General features: G+C 40.8%; 1 protein-coding gene across 5 annotated transcripts in view; it reads right to left on the bottom strand.

Annotated features, from left to right (window-relative positions):
- KIF13A (kinesin family member 13A) overlaps positions 1 to 17,950 on the bottom strand; it is a 126,741-nt gene that overhangs the window by 70,609 nt on the left and 38,182 nt on the right. For all 5 annotated transcript variants that reach the window (XM_035549741.2, XM_035549743.2, XM_035549742.2 and 2 more), the window contains exon 3: positions 9,005 to 9,017. In XM_035549741.2, the coding sequence (XP_035405634.1) occupies positions 9,005 to 9,017 (13 nt within the window). The remainder of the gene's footprint in view (positions 1 to 9,004; positions 9,018 to 17,950) is intronic.

Below are 17,950 nucleotides of genomic sequence, written 5' to 3'. Positions count from 1 at the left end.
TTACAGTATAGACATTTAGCATTGGCATTTGGCAGTTTTATATTGCCCAAGCACACCGTAAGCTGCAGTCTATTTGCCACATTTTACCATGGTAAACCGACTATGGATGAGCTAACGATAGAAAATCTGTTTGTGTGTGTGTGTTCTTTTGGGTTCCCAAGTGGGGCGGGAAGGAACCACTTCTTTACTAAAACTTTGCTTGGGCCCAGATTTCCCATGCCTAGTCTACCAACAGCTGATCTCCTTAGTGAGACAAACAATGCAGGTCAATATAGAGTAAGAGCCATGGGATCTATTAGCAGAAATGCAAAATATCCTGAAACAAACCCTGAAGTGTGGAAGATGGTTATGGATTGTTTCCTTTTGGCTTTCAGGAATGCAGAACTTTTTGGATTCCCTGCTGTTGCAGAATTACTGTACAATCTAACCTACGGATATACTGTAACCAAACTCTTCCTGAAATGTCTGTTGCTGCAAGTATTTCAGGATGAAATATCAGGATACAATTTCAGGTAAGCACAGCAACTTTGCTCCCTCTCTTTCTCCTAATTATATGCAAAATATACCAAAAGCAAGGTCTAAGAGAAGACTTGACAGTGAGACAATGCTTAGTCCACAAGAGTGAAATGAGTTCTGGAATTTCCTTCTAGAGAGGAAAAACAAAAAACCCCACCCCATAACAATAATCTAACAGGGAGGACTGAGTCATTTACTGCAGTATAAATAGACAGAGACAACTTCATGAGTCAGGACGTTCCCTGCTGTTAGTGAAAGATGTAGTTTTGCTACTGAACTGTGAACAAAATGCATCATTTACTTTCCCTTATCTTCAGACTTCACATAAATAGGGTGCATTTCAAATGACTTCTGTGCATTTGTTCATCTTGCTTCATATCTAAGTATGAAGAACTCCCCAGTCATCAACAGGAATATTCTAACCTGTTTTGTAACTTTTACAGCCCAAGAAACAGTGTCTCTCTTCTCCCGTTCCTCTTCTTCTGTGGAAATTTTCCTCCTGGGACTGGGTAACAATACCTAATCTCTCTATGATCAAACTGCAAGCAGATAAATTGCAAATGAAAACCTAATTGTAAGGATCCAAATCTGACATGCCTATTCTTCCCCCTTGAAACAAACTATTATCTGCAGTGGATCTCACAACCCAGTTCAGAGAGGTTACCCAGCTACAAATGCTTGTGTGTAATGACATAAAGGGTCAATACAGAACTACTGTAGGCCAATTTATTGTCCTACTATTTTCCCCTCAGTTAAGGCAGTGAATCATGATTATTCAATGACTCTTAATAACATAAACACTGATCTTGTAAAGAGACTTAAACTAAAATATGTCCTTACAGCCACTTCTCATAGAAAAGCAATTATCTGGATTCCTTTAAAAGGGTACAAAAAAATGGTCAAACTGATCCTAAGAAGTTCCAAAATGGTTATGAAAGAGGAAGGCAAAAAATCTGTCTCAAAATAAAACAAATGTAAATATAGGATTTTAGTATGTTTTCACATTGCACATAAAAAGCCCAGGCAAAGACTTAGTCTATTTATAAAATCCTTTCTGGAAAATTGTTAATTCCTTCTAAGAGAATAAAGTAACAAGGTTATTTAAAAAAAAAGTCAGGCAAAAAAGTGGAAGCTGCTGGGGCATGCAATACCTGTATAACGTGTACAGCAACTGCAGTAAAACTCTCTTCTCCATTAAAACAGGTGGGCAAAAATTGAAAAATTACTTGGATCAGTAATGACAGAACAGAAACTTGGGACATTCCAAGCAATGATAATTCAAGGAAGCACCCAACCAGAACTATTTACAGGACAACTCAGACCTCTGGAAAAATAGATTCCAAATGCAAGGATTAGGAGAGTAAGAAATAAGGCTTGTAAGAGCAACTTCCTAACCAGTATGGCTCTTCAGCACATACGTAACTAAAGCATTTTATGGGAAATGCCTGTAGGGCAGAGTCCTAACTGAGTAGTGAGACCTATTTAATCATCTTTTTTTTTTTTAATTAAATAAAGATGCTAGCTTCTATTTTCCTGTCCTCCAATGCAGGAAGCTGCAGGACATGCAGTCCTAAGAAGAGCACACAAACTCACCTGGGGTCAGTATACAGAACCTATGCTAGGACAAAGAATAAAAAATCCCATTAGTCTCATCTAAGAAGATGCTCCCTTCCTCCTCCCGTCTTCGCTGATTATTCTTCCTTCAAAACAAATATAGTGGGTAGTATTTTTTCTTTTGATATAAGAAAAAAAATGATTACTCTGCATACTCCTTAATTTTTTACTTCTTAAGACCCATTTCTCTGAAGAAGGTAAGAAAACCCCTGTCAATATGAACACCAAAGATATCAGAAGTTCTGCTGATGCTAAAGCCTCATACTCGATGGCTGATACTCAAACTGGGCATTCCTGGGCATTGAAAATGCCTTTTTAATTTTGGGGAGAACACTCAAAAGCAAAAGTCAAAATCCTTATCAACTTATTTCAAAACGATTATCGTAACATATTTGAACAACGAGAAATCTGTGACACACAAATAGAACTTTTTAAACTACAGGCATCCCCTGTGAATTAAACATTTTTGGAAAATATATTCCATTTGGGTGTTTTAACATCATAAGCCAAGTGTTTAACACAAAAGGCCAAGTGTTTTTTATTTGAAACTCAACATTTAAAATTGCTACCTGTATCTCCTGTAAGATTTCATGAACCTTCAGTTATTCTTCTAAGCATTTCGAGAATATCTCTGTGACTCTATGGGCTAGTATTTCTAATTTACTATTACTCTGATGTCAATTCCATAGCCACTGTACCAGGAAGCTTAAAGTATTTTAAATAGGTAAGCAAAATGGGAAAACCATGAAAGACAGCATACACCTACCTACCAGTTAATGCACTGGTTGGTGTTCAACCACAAGCACACAGAAGTTCGCACAACTATTTACCAGGTCTAACAGCTAGACCCAAAATTACTCTGCGTTTTCAAGTTACGCAGGGAATTAAGAAACAAGCCTTAAAATCATCCTGTTTTTGCAAGATCGTGTACCTCATACTTTATTTTAGCATCTAAAAGAAACAGCTAGATAAAAGGAACCCGCCAAGAACCTGCCGTGCCAGGGCAATAGCCTCTACACTAGAAACTGTGAGTGGAGCTAAGAGATCAACAGTTGTGTTGTTTTCTTTTCCAGCTCCATTATTACAGTGTTTGACATTGCACAGTATTTTCAATCTAAGCAGTGCTACAGTTGGGAAAAAGCTTGAAAGTTTTATTTTATGGCTATGGAAACAGTCAAGTAACAGACAGAGCTACGAGTGATAAAGTACAGATCTTTCACAATTGAGAGTTCAGAGTAAAACTAAGTATATGAATTGGAGTATGTACTCACTGCATATTCATTACAAGAATTTTAATTCACAAACATAACAATGGGGAGTTGTGAAAAAGAGTTGGCCAGGAAGTGCTAGATCCTTGTACTACTGTATTCAGAGCCATTGCAAGTGTGCACATTACCCTAGTTAAGAGTTACGTAGGTCATTTCTAGGTTAGCAAGAACAATGCTCTGAATGTTAATGACTATTAAAAAAATAAGCAAATTACCTTTCTCATGTTTTTTGGAAGCTAAGTAAGGAAAAGATACAGGGCTTTGACTCAGATTTCTTCAGCAAAGACCTACAGCAGTTTCAGACAGCTGTTTGTTACTGTTTTGCTAACTGGGTGACAGGAGGTTCCACTGCAAAACAAACAATGAGGCTGGTCAATACATTACTATGTCAGTGAAAAATCTGGAAAGTTGTCTCAAATTCATCTGTACCTGTCACTTAAAATGAGATAGATTTTGAAGCAGAAGAGCCATTGGGTCTGACTACTACACAGCACATAAACTCTCATAGAATCAGAAAAGACAGCCAAGGGGTATTCACATTTTAAATAGCCAAAACAATATTCTGCAAAGGTCATTTGTATTAAAGCCCCTAATCAATGCATTCAAGAATTAATATTTTTAAGGGCTTATGCATGTAAGTATACCTATGTGAACTACTTACAGGTAGGGAGTATCATATCCAGTATTAGTGCGTGCCTGATTAAGCCATACAGAATCATAGAATCATAGAAAAATTAAGGTTGGAAAAGACCTCCAAGATCATCTGGTCCAACCATCACCCTACTGCCAATGTCACCCACTAAACCATGTCACTAAGCACCACGTCCAACCTTTCCTTGAACACCCCCAGGGACGGTGACTCCACCACTTCCCTGGGCAACCCGTTCCGATGCCTGACTGCTCTTTCTGAGAAGAAGTGTCTCCAAATTGTTTTAATTGTTGAAGAGTAGTGCTCTTTGTTCCATTCTTTGTTTTAATTGTTGAAGAGTAGGGCCATGATGTTTCCATTTTTCCACTCACCAGGGACATCGCCCAACTGCCAGGACTTTTCAACTATGATGGAGAGAGGTTTGGCAACTACATCAGGCAGTTCCCTCAGGACCCTGGGATGCATGTCATTGGGTCCCATAGACTTGTACCTGTTTAGATTCACCAGGCGGGGTCGAACCTGCTCTTCATTTAGAGTGGGTGGGACTTTGCTCCCCCAGCCTCCATTTACGGGTTCAGGGAAATGAAAGACTTGGGAAGCCCGTCTGTCAGTGAAGATGGAGGCAAAGAAGTTGGTGAGTACCTCAGCCTTCTCCATGTCCATCATTACCAATTATTCAGATATAGAAACTCACTCCTAATATAAGAAATTAGCCAGCTATAATCTCTTACACACTACTATTTTCACCCCTCAATCTATTTTCACAAACGGTAAAGGCGCATGGTGGCCCTCGGGGACTCCTCCTGTCACCCCAGCACAGCAGACTGAAGGGAGTTGGGTCCTCTCTTGTGCTCCTCCTCAAGGCTCTGTGCAGAAGGGATGCCACCTCTCGCACAAGGGCTAGGGGATGGGAAAGAAGCACTCAAGCAACCCCTGAGAATTGGCAACAGAGTTCTTTATTGCCGGGACGTCTTGCAGGTGACCCTGCGGGATGTCCGTGGTGTTTGTTGGCTCCAAGCTAATGCTTGGGATGGAGCCTGCACGACGAGTACGAAGCTCGTCGGCCCCTCCTGCGACGCTGTTGGTGCACTCTGATGGCAGGGAGCAAAGCTATGTCAGGGTAGTCCCAGGTCTGCTCTGGCCGAGGTGTATCCACTTCCACTGGTTCCTCCACATCTTCTGGTGGATTCAGCTCCATGGGCTCCACGCTGTTTGGCAGAAGGACAAGCCAGTCCTTGCCCAGGACTGCCCACACGGGATGCCTTCCGTCTGGAATGTTTTCAGGCCAGGGTGCTGATCCAGGGGGTCATCCACTTCCATGCCTAGGTCCCATGCCACTGTCCAGCTCATTTCCATGCATGGGTTCGACACTGCCGTCTGGTTTACGGCCATGGCTGGGTCCCACACTGTGTTCTGGACGATAGGCTGGCCTCTGCTCCCCACGGCTGTCTGGCTGACACTCCTGCCTTCGCCCCACGCCACTGTTGCACCATTGGGAAGGCCCAGGCCCCCTGTCACTGTACGGCTGAGGGGCTGGCCTGTTCCCCGCGTCGCTGCGGTGCCAGTGGTACCACGTATAATAAGTGCCTGTGGGCTGCGCGCCAGAGGTCCCTCGAGCACTGGTGTCAGTTGTGCTCCAGGCGCGATCCCTCTGCCCAGGACACGTCTCCTTCTTGTTAGGTGCATTCCTTCTCGGTGCTTCCTTGGACTGCATTGCTGTCCTCTCGCACTGAGGAGGCCTGCCGCTCACCTTGCTGCCTCGGCTCTTCTTCCTGCCACACAAGCTGGCTGTCAGAGGGCCTAGAAGCTCAGCGAATGGTGGGCCAGCTGCAGGGGGCCTGTTTTATAGGGCCCGGGGCAAAGGCGAGGCAGTGGTGGCCACTGTGACCTCAGCAAGCCTCTGTGATGGAGTGGCCCACACATGGCCAAAGGCGGCCGTGTTGGGGGCAGCCTGGAAGATGCCCTCACGTGGACAAGGAGGAGGGTTGGGGGGCCTGAGGGCCCCTTTTCTGGGGCTGGCTCCCCTGGGCCATTTGGCCTGCCAGACAGAAAGGCTGCCCCTCGGCCACAGGGACTGCCCTCCACTGCCCTGGGTTTATTTACTAGAACAAGGAGTTAGATGCAAACACAGAGCTTGATTATAATACAAACATAATTTGGGAAGAAAAGGCAATGAAAGATGTGGGACAGACTAAAGCAAACTTCAGAACAGTTCTTCAAAACTCAAGCAAGGGCAATATGGAAAGTCACCTTTCTTTGTACCTGTACTTCAGAGTATATTTTTTTTTTATTTATTATGACTTAATTACTTTAGAAAGGAGTCTAATTTCACATTCATTATTAGTCCTTTTAAAGCCTAATCCTCAGTATAGACTAGAGAGAGTCTGGGGCTTTTAGCATTTAGCCATGCGTTACCCAGACTGAACATATTCTGTAACATACACTGCCTATATATCTATACAACATTGAAAACGCATAGATAACATTTAAGTCATTCCCATCTGACCAATAGATGGCCAATCAATTGTCTTTTGTTTTTAATAGAAAAAAGAGTTATGCTGCACAGGTGAAGATATCGCTCACATGAACCTCAAAACCTGTCAGCCTGACAGGGAGGGTGACCTACAGGACTGACCAGCTGGTTGCTAAAAAGAAAAGAAAGGGAGAAGTGAGGAAGGGAAATTTTCATCCACCAGACAGGTGTTGCTACATCTCTACTACAAGTGTTCAAGTAGCTAAGCGTATGTTAGGAAAGAGCAAACAAAGTCTAAACTGGTAAGCTTGATGTAGATGGAAGCCACTAAAGGAACTGATAAGGAAAGAAGTTGGTCACTGTTCGCTGAGCATCCGCTGTATGAAAAAAACACAGGACCTACCACATAAAAAAGTATAAACAGAAAATCCTAAGGCAGCACTGGGCACAGCTCATAGGTCTCAGCTTAGAACAACTGCTTTAATTGTCACAACATTAGACTGAAAGCCCAAGATCAGTAATATGCTGAAACACGATGGTTGTAGAAACAGACAAAAACCCTAGTATCCTTATGTAACTTTTCCTACCACAGTTTCATAGCTATTGAGTTGGACTGGAATCACAATTCACCCATGACTGATGACAAATTAGCTTATTAAAGATTTTTATTTTTTAAAGTTCAACACTTATGAAATTTCATTAAAAAATCCTAATTTGAACATTGACTATGAAGGGTACCCAAAAAGCCGTATAAGTCAAGAAACATCCTACTCTCATATCATGTCTTTACACACTCATAAAATGATTTCTACTGATGGTAAGAAGCACCTGCTGTCTCAAACTGATAAACATTTCACACATCATCATAAATATCAGCATTATAGCTCAAGGATATTAATGACAATCTAACTATACCTAGTAATTAAGTGGCATATATACACCAGTATGCAGCTGGTATGTTTTTGTGGAAGAAACTCAAGGCCATCATTAAGCTTTTACATAATGTAAAAGAACAACTTTACCCGCCTACAATGGAATACAGATGGGGAACTACAGAAAAGGAAGGCTCTTGAAAAAAATATTTTGTGAAATTACAGCAAAAAATGGGGGGTTGCTTTTTTTTTTTTTTTTTTAAGACAACGGTCAAGCTCTTTTGCACTAGAATAACTTCATCCAGAATAGAATAACTTTATCTAATGCTCTAAAAAAACAACAGAGGAACTAAAAACCAGGTCCATTATTTTAAGAGATTCAGTCACTCACAGGAAAAAAAAATCAGTCCACACAGCATTTTAAACTGAAATATCAGTGTTATTTATTATAACAACTTCCACCATTGCTTACACCTGCTGTGACCTTAAATTACGTTTGGTTTATATGATTATTTCAATTCATGTTAAAACAGATTTTGTTTCCTTGCCTAATGGGAATAATACACATCACTTACTGGATGATGTTGTCTTCTGACACTTTAGAAAAATACTCAAAAGCTGTACACACTTTATATTTATATACATATACACACATACATACACATAGAAATAGCTGTCTGAACCATGAGACATATTAGTTGTCTAGATAGATAGATAGATAGATATTCACCCCAATTTTGCTTCCCAGAAGGCCTACAAAATATTCTGCTATACCTGCAGAAGACATATCAGACTTGCGCATAAACTATTTCTTGAAGATCTACAAACCAAAGAGAATAAAGTAAAATAAACTCATTCACAGTAACTACAGCTCTCTGCTATGAAAATTAACATGCAACAGAAACAGAAAGGACAAAATCATCATTCAACTGCTGTGGCAAAATACCAATGTGCTGTTTTGCATCTGTTGACAAGATATAGCTGACATGCTCCTTTTCCCTTGTCATTGCCACCAGCCCTGTACTGATACTGTATTTCTCATCTCAGTAAGGCTCCTTCTCTAACCCAGTAAATATATAACACTCATTCTCCCTCCCTTCCCCTGCATTACACACAGAGAATCATTTCTAGACAAATTCTGGTGCTCTCTGGCCACTTTGCACAAATTATTAATTCTTGAAGATCGTCAATTGCAATTAAGAACAGTTTGTTTCTTCCTAGATGTATTTTACCACCTTTTAAAGCAATATTCACTTTAAAACAGGAATTTTGTGCAACAAAATGTTTTCCACACAATATTTACTTATTCTTTCACAGGTATTTAAGAATGCATTGAAATCATGGCTTATTCTGGTCACAGCTTTAAGAACTCATGTGCCTTAATCTGCATGTAAATTGGATTAAAATGTAATCTTCTGGAATTATGAAGTTAACTGAGAAGTATGAGGAATAGAGAGCTTGTGTTGTTTGTTGTTTGTTTGCTTGTTTTCTAATATGTTTTCCTGTATCAAAGCTGTATATTGATCACATACTACAGGAACATGCCAGACATTTTGGCAGCATTCAACATTTTTAAAGCAGGCCCAAACACAAAGAAAGACAAAACGCTTACCTTAGGTGGTTTTCTAGATGATCGGAAAAAAATCAGCAACGATGAAGAGAAGCACAAATACACCATTCACATAAAGGGAAGGCAGCAAAGAAAAAGAAAAGAAAAACAAAGTCAGTGTACTTCATTACTATTATCTCAACTTTTCTGTAATCCATAATGTATTTAGGAATACTCAGGTCGGAAGAAATCAGAAGATATTTATATGATACATCATAAGTTTTTAACAAAAATATCAGTAGTTACTTTGTCAATAATACAACCACACATTAAAAAGAAAGGCAGGAAAATGCAACATTCCTTATAGATACAATATTTTACAGCACCCAGTTCTGGAAGGAAAGCAAGCATCCATTTTCTTTGCCACGGAAGTCAAAGCACACCCCATCTTTTGTTGCAAACTAAAACCAAGTCTGTAAACTGATAGATAAAGGTGCCAGGCTGTGAATCCCCACTGACTTTAGTAGGGCTACAGATATAAGACCAAGGTAAGAGTCAAACAATTGTTTCTTGCTGAGTTTATAGAAATGTGTAGAAAAATACACTTATATTTTCCTGGGCTACAGAAAGCCTACAGAGAGCACAGGAAACCAAAGCAAAAACACCATTACCCTTCACGCACAACTCTAACTGGTGCTGTCAGAAATAAAGCGGAGGCAAAAAATACCGAACTGAAGACACCAGTGCAGAGTACTTCAACTTGTCCTTCCATGCTTTATGCTTATGCTGGCAGCCATGGGGTCACACAGTAAATTAGATCTGTTTGTTTGTTTTTTTTTTGGTGGGATTGGTTGAGACAGGTCACTGATGTGTCTCACTGTGCAGCCTTGTGTTTGCTACTGACAATGCCGGAGAAGAGGCGAAAATACAGCAGAGAATTAGATTGATGTAGGCCACTCATGAAAACTACAACCTTATGCATAGGTTTAAGTTATGTATTGAAATAAGCCTGAAGTGGTGCACACTAGAAATTTCACATCAAGGAGAAAAAGTGCACAAATGTGAACGAAGAGAAAAAAACACAGCCAAATAAGTCTACAGACAAAACAGATCAACCACAGAATGCAGTGAGGTTTACAAAATAATGACAGTGATGCAGGGTCTCCATCTACCCAACAAGGACAGGCACTCTACACTAAATTTAATGATACCAAGAAGCTGATAGTGCAGAAACACGCAGGACCAAGCCCAGCTTTCACCCATCAGGCTACACACACAAACTCCACCAAGTCGGAGTGGAAAATAACTCTTTGAGCTCTTTTCCTCTCAACCCACAATACAGAGGCTCGGCAAAAAGAAGGGCAAGACCACAAGAGAAGGGTAAGAGAAGCAAGTCCACAAAGACATGTTACACAATCCTTCCTGCCTACTCTCGGCTCGTACCTCAGATGACACATCTGCCTAACCCAGGAGCTACGTAGCTGGCATAGGGTACTGGTGTAATGCAAATACGCGTTGCCTCCGAGCCAACCCACCTGTGGCAGCCCTACCCTCTCATTAACAGCAGCGAGCTCACGGCTGGGTGGCTCAGAACTAGTGCCAGAACCGCTGTTATCTAGTTGAAAAATACTATTTAGCTCTACCTTCAATATTTTTCCATTTATACAGTTTTCAGATGTGATGGAAGTCCAACTTTGCCAGCTTACTTAGGCAAAAACTCAGCACCAGCTCTAAACTTTCTGTTCCTACATCAGAGATGTTCCTATTGAGGGAAGTTACCCACAGTTCCTCGGAAAGATTTTCCTTTATTTTAAATGCACTCATGTCTTGAGAAATAATTCAAGAACGTATGAACTTTCCTGGGGAATTCCCGATGGACAGCTGTGGTAGTTCAGTAGGGTCCTAACTAAACAGATTAGTTGAAGAAAGCAAACACCAGCAGAAAGTTTACCAACTGTGTTTCTGAGCACGTTACTATAAGCCTCAGGTGGAAAAGGGGTACAGAACTTCATTAAAGTAAACAAATTCTTTCACACAGTTCTTAACGCTTTTCCTTAAGCAAGCGTTTTAAGAAATTTCCTCTCATTTTCCTCTGCTGTCTGTGTCAAGAAAAGCACAGCAGCGACTTTTTAAAGCACTGGCGGCCAGCAGAGCTTCCCAGTTGGAAGCAAGATGTCCATCGCTGGCTTCCTGCATTTCAAGGCCCGAGGAGCTGCAGCTGCCCGCTGGATGCCACATCCCGCCGCTCCAAGCTCTCCGGCTCTGCAGACCACCTAGCAGCTCCCCAGGACACCTGCCAGCCTCACCAGCAGCAACACGAGCAAGGGCCTCTGGAACAAATGGGTTATCTTGCTTTACAGGATATCCTTTTTTTTAAGCTATTTGGAAATTCCAGCTAACCGAGTCACTGTAACCCTTGTCTTGGCAATGATTCAGATGGAGATACTGAAATCCTTTCTTCAGTCAAAGGACTCAGACGAGGAAAAAAAAAAAAAGGCACTGTTTACAGTTTTACTGAAATCACATCTGTAGCAGCTTAAAGATGTCTTATAAAACCTGCATTAGCCTCAATCAATTTTCCACATAAGTTGTTTTCGTTTCATGTTTTTCAGATGTGCTTCATGGTTTCTTCTGTGTCCCAGAGGCCAGAACCTTTCAGCTTCATAAACAATTGAATTTGTCTCATTTTTTATCAGACACTGACCATGCAGATCTGGCGATCCAGTATTAGAGCGTGAGGGGGACAGGACAGAAGAACCCAGAGCGACAGCAATTAACATTTTGTCTTCCCAGACATACTGCATGTTTCATCATCAAGGTCTGATCACCCGTGGTGCCAATGACAACATGCAGGTGTACCTTTCGAGTGGCAACAAAACCTCCTCAAAGCTGAGCAGCCAGGAAATATCACAGCTGTCTAACCTTGTAACGCACAGTAACAGATTTTTGTTTAAAATGACAAAAAGCAATACGGACAATCAGACGGAACACTGACTTCTCTGACATGCCTAGAACTCGAAACCAAAGTCATCGCCATCTAGAGCCTGAAAAATTCTCACAGATCAGAGGAAGCGTGAATTTCAATGACCTCAAAGCCCACTGTGCTAGTGAACTTCCTTCTTTGTCCTTAAGCCATCGTGGCTATAAGCAAAGTATCACCAGATGGATTTTCTAACTATGCTGAGAAGTAGGTGTACTGAGGTCTGCTCCTAGAAATCTGTTCAGGCTTTGTCTTTTGCAGTAGTACTAGGCCTCTCCTCTTCTGCTTGACAAACACACGCCAAGACCTCAAACGTGTAGCTATCTCAAATTTTTATCCAGATGGAGAAAAACAATTTCTAGAAAGCTCTGTGATCATACAACCATAGAACAGCTTTGGTTGGAAGGGACCTTAAAGACCACCCAGTTCCAACCCCCTGCCATGGGCAGGGACACCTCCCACCAGACCAGGTTGCTCCAAGCCCCATCTAACCTGGCCTTGAACACCTCCAGGGATGGGGCATCCACAGCTTCTCTGGGCAGCCTGTGCCAGTGCCTCACCACCCTCTGAGTGAAGAATTTCCTCCTAACCTCTCACCTAAATCCCCCCTCTTTTACTTTAAAACCATTCCCCCCATCCTGTCATTATCTGCCCAAGCAAAGAGTCGCTCTCCATCTTTGTTTATAAGCCCCCTTTTAAGTATTAAGAAGCTGCAATGAGGTGTCCCCAGAGCCTTCTCTTCTGCAGGCAGAACACCCCCAGCTCTCTCAGCCTTTCTTCACAGGAGAGGTGCTCCAGCCCTCTGAGCACCTTCAGGGCCCTCCTCTGGACCCCCTCTGACAGTCCCACATCCTTCTTGTGCTGGGGGCCCCAGACCTGGATGCAGCACTCCAGGTGGGGCCTCACAAGGGCAGAGCAGAGGGGCACAGTCATAATAATGCAAACTACTGGTTTTCCTACTGTATCTTGCTAAAAGTAAACACACAATGCTCCTCATATTTGCTAAGACAGGTAATGCACAAAAAGCACCAGTTCTGTTAATGTTCTGCACTAGTACAAGAATAAGAAGTCTTCTTGACTGCATCCCCACTTTCTCTCTGGCATCTGCCCCTGCCTCTGTCAGCACACAAAGACATGCATGCACTTTCCCTGTAGTTTAACAGCAATAAAGGTTTCTTCTTTTCTTTTTCCTTTTTTTTTTTTTTTACCTACACTGTTTTCATACCCTAAGTTGTTACAAGCTGACATTACATATACTGACTAAAAAACTAGTCCTGTGTAATAGGGAGCAATAGAAGACATTCCTGCTCTAAGAGCATCCAGAAGTACCTGGTAATGTCATCTATCTTAGCAACAACCATGTGCAGATCCACACCTATGAGAATGATTTTTGTCCCTCAGCGAGTGTTGGCAGCGTTCCCAAACAAATGTCCTTTCTAACGGAGGAAAAAAACATTTTATACATCAAAAACTTTAAAGAATTGGTGAATGCCCCCCTCCCTCCCCAGTCCATACAACGTGATTTCACCATCACCCCTTAAGAATGGCATCTTCAGTAGGGGTGAGGTACCTTTGAAAATGATCCCATAGGTGTAAAACCAGGTGTTCCACATGGAAGGAGACAGGGGAACGAGGCATCTTTACAAAACAGGTCTTAGATTCTTTGGAATGACACCCACACAGCCCAGTTCATCTCCAATCCGACCGTGCTAAGAAGCCAAGTAGGTCGCAACTGTGCTATAATTACTTCATATTTTGGAAAGTATTCTGTGGATTCTTTTCCTTTCTCACTATTAATGAAGATGAAACAGTAATAACCAACTACGTTAAGTAACCACACGTAGTATCTATAGCAGATGATGAACTTGGCTTTGCAGCTTGCCCTTCTAAGCTGACTCCACCAAAAATCATCATCCAAGACACTGACTCTGAAATACCTTTTTGTCTCGTCACATGTGCAAGCACAGCAAATTCACAGTAGTCACTGTTTTCCCAAATATATAATTAAGTGTTTACATGTAGTGGCTATATAGTCATCAAGGTACTCTTCAGGATAACTGGTCAGAAGAATTATTACAAGCAACTACCAATATACTAGAAAAGGGGATAAAAACCTTCAGCTTTTTACATAATGAGTTGAAAAAACAGTCTTCCTTCTTTCTTCTGTGAGCATAAAGACTGGCAAGTTCAAAAGATCATCTTGATGGATAAAGAAAATGTTTCTAGATTTATTTTTGAGCTCTCCCTAGCCGCATTTGATAGCCGCAGTTTCCACAACTTCCCTTCTCCATATTCCCCACATGCAGTTTATTCCTTTGAGAATTCTGCAGTACCAGGAAATGAATGGGTTCTTTTTATGAGCCTACCGCCTGACTGTTCCCAGTTACATCAAGTCAGAACAGGTTATCAAACTTGTTATGCTTTTATGTGCATGCAAGGATGTAGCTTTATACTCCTACCCTCCTCAATTTCAGCATTATCTTTTCTCTCACCACCTCTCCAGCCTCTCCGGACCCTAAAGACAAGCTGATCAAAGCAAATATAATAGTATTTTCTGAGATTTTTGGTGGTGGTTTGTGTTTCTTTTTTCTTCTTCTTAAATCAGACTGCCAATAATGCACGCCAAGAGTATTCCATCACCTGTGTGTGTCTGCATGATTCAGAGGCAGAGTGCTGGGGAACGAACCAGTAGTAGGATCATCATAACAAATGCCCCTTGCTTTATTTGATCAAAGTAACTGCATTGTTTGCCCAGATAGAAAAGTCTGTCAGCGTGGCTGCAGCAGAGACAGCAGACAATCAGCACTCATACCTACAAACAACACAAATTATGTAGAAAGCAAAGAGATGAGGTTTCCCTTATCCTTCACAGGAAGATCACGCAGCTCTAGGACCCTTCACTGTTGCATGGTTTATCACTGCAGGCTGTTAATTGCAGGCCTGGTACCAAGGATCTTAAAAAGCATGCCCATATATTATAAATGGACACTACTTCTTAATAAAAGCTTGTATCTACAAAAGGATTGCAGGCTGCCACAGTAACACCTTTGATGATCATGTATTGCAAACAACAGGCAGTACATCATTTTCTGTAAAAAAAAGAAGAAAAAGGAGACTTACTTGCACATTTCCTCCTTCCATTCTCTAAAAGCAGGAGAGGATCAAAGGAAACGGGGCAATGCCCTGAAAGGGAACAGGGTCCCACCTTTGCACTTGGCTGGGGCACCTCTTGTAGAGCTGGTTAATGGTAAAGCCAGCATCACAATTCAATATGAGGATTCCCAGAACAGTTACTGTACATACTGTATGAACATATACGTATACAAATAACTAGTTTTATATTCTTGCATAAGGTGAGGAGCACATGCCATGCATGTATCTGTTTGTTCCTCCTACCCAGAAAAGGTCTGTTCTATAGACAAAATAATGCTTTGACGAACAGCAAAATAAAAACACTTTAACAAGTAAAGCAATTTGACTAAGTGCCTGCATAATAAGATATTAGCTGATCATAATCAGAAACACCACAAAAAAAACAGATGCATACTCTAAAAATATGTTGCTCTCTGACACTTTATGGAAACACTGTATGAAGGAGCTGTGCTACTCACTGCAGAACTGCCACATGCAAAGAGAAAAGTTGGACACTGAAAGGAGAATGACAAATACTGCAGAGCAAGTTAAAGAAAAGAGGCACTACAGTAGCAAAGTGACTACCAATACTTAAAAAAAAAAAAACTATAGAAAATGACTTAGTATTTCAGCATAACAGGGTTCCACTCCAAGATCTTAATTCACTACAGCAGTGACAAACTAGAATACAAAAAAAAAAGGCAGCACAGGTTATGAAACTGACAAAAGGTCATTAAAATAAGTGAAAGGCAATGGAAAACAAAGTGACAACTGCGTTGTAACATGTCTCCTCCCTAACTTACCTTTCACTACAAGTTCTGACTATTTTTACCGCCCAAGGCATTATTATTCCAATGCCAGCAATTTGTTGACGTGAAGTTCAAGTACTAATCTTTACATAAAAGACTCAATGTTAAAGTGAAAACAGCTTCTATTGACAGCTTGAAAAAGGGCTGATACCTGTCCTACATGCAACAGCACGTCACTTTGCAAATAGTAATTGGCTTCAGAGAACAGTCACTACCCAAATATATGCGGAAAGATTGATCGACCACTTTGGTAGATGGTTCACTAAAGAAAATTCTCTGACCACTCTCCTGCTCTCCAACATAAACCAAACTTTTTGAATTAAAATAATAAAAATATTATCCCATTTCAGTTAATTTTCTTAGTTTTACTGAAAAAGAAAAAAATGACTCAATAAAATTGTCATTCTACTCTGAAATGAAAGAGCTCAAACTCAAACCTGACTGCTGAGCCCCCTATCCAGAATTTATCATGTTAAATAATCATTTTCCACAAGTCTTAAATTCTAATCAAAGCTTATACAAAGACTACGCATTCTCATAAAAACCTCCTACCTACTAGAAGTACAATATAACCAATCACTAGTGTGTTCTTAGTAACATCGAAGTAGCCTCGTAACAAAATGCAAAGCAAGATGCAATGATTCCTATTAATGATAGTTGCTCCAACAACTGATTCTCTAAAACTGTTTCTTTTTCTCCCCTTTTCAATAAAACTGAATGCAAAAGAACCTAAATCAGGCGATTTTTATTAACTGATCAGACTTGGTGGGATGAGTAAAAGAAGGAGAGGAAAAAAAATCAGATCTCAGAACCCAAGAGCTATCAGCTTTTAGACCAGTCTGTAATGACTGATTCTTAGCCTGAATGTAATGAAACTTTTGTCTGGGCAAACATACTGTTTCTGTAAAGTATGTGGAAATACATTCTAGCGGCATTAATAAATTTACTGTGGCATTTATTAGGCATCTATTATTCTTATTTTGTTGCCTCTATTTCTAGCGCTCACGAGGAGAAAAACACCCCGTGCAATAACTGGCATTTTGACTCTGTGCACAAACTCTACTGAGACCATCAAAACCCAACCAACCAGTCACTTGGGTTAGCTGCTCCCAGCAATTAATGGCCTCTTAACTCTCCACCATCAATGAAAAACATTCCCTTTCAACGCTACCACTCCACAGAAACTCCTTCTGAAGCGCTGCCTGTACGAACCACCAACACACCAGGCTGTACTGAAGATAGAGCCCTTCTGCAGGCAGAGCTCAAGCTGTTTGGAAAAATGCACTGCTATTAATCACTATGCACAGAGTTTATTACAAGACAGATCAACTTCAAAGGCACGTGAAGGAAACTTGCTAAGCAACGCAGCATACTGTAAATTAAATTCCACTTTGTTAGTAACAGCCTGCTCAAAACTCAAGCACCGTAATTTGCTACGAAGATATGAACAGCAATTAGCAACTTGGTTGATGAAGATCAAGCCATAAGATCTCTAAGCTAGTGAAAAGACAAGGTACTGGAAAGAATTAAACCATTGGCATTAACAGAGTAAGAACTTATTTTCCTGAGTAAATGGAAAAAAAAAAATCCCTGTTCTTGCTGTGAGGTGAGTCAAACAGGAGAAGGATATAACGGAGACATTCCTGAAGATGCTCGAGCAACAGTCCTGAGCGTTTGTTCAGACTGGACAAGACGGAAGAACCCACAAGTTTCGCTGTCACATTCCATAATCACACAAGGGAAAATCAGCATTCACATTTCATCTAATTTATGTTACTAATGAGATTTCAAAAGAGATGCTAATTGGGCATGACACTTCATCCTTTCACACAGCTGTGCAAATGTATGTTAGCATTCTTTAAATATAACTGTAGTATGAAAAAAAAATCTTTTTGAGACTCAGCAAAAATCACAAACTACTATTTTAATTTCATCCTAGGATGTTTTTTCAGTATCATGAATATTACATGAACTGATCAGAAAGAAAACGTTGTTCATTAATTTGTATATCAAATTAAAACTGTCCGCAGTTTTGATGACATTACACATTAGCACAACAATTTCCACCACTTCACCAGAAAGGTTTTA

This window comes from Cygnus atratus, chromosome 2 (assembly GCF_013377495.2).
Source record: "Cygnus atratus isolate AKBS03 ecotype Queensland, Australia chromosome 2, CAtr_DNAZoo_HiC_assembly, whole genome shotgun sequence".
Lineage (NCBI taxonomy): Eukaryota > Metazoa > Chordata > Aves > Anseriformes > Anatidae > Cygnus > Cygnus atratus.
The sequence above is the reverse complement of the archived record's forward strand: the minus strand, read 5'-3'. Positions and strand labels throughout refer to the sequence as shown.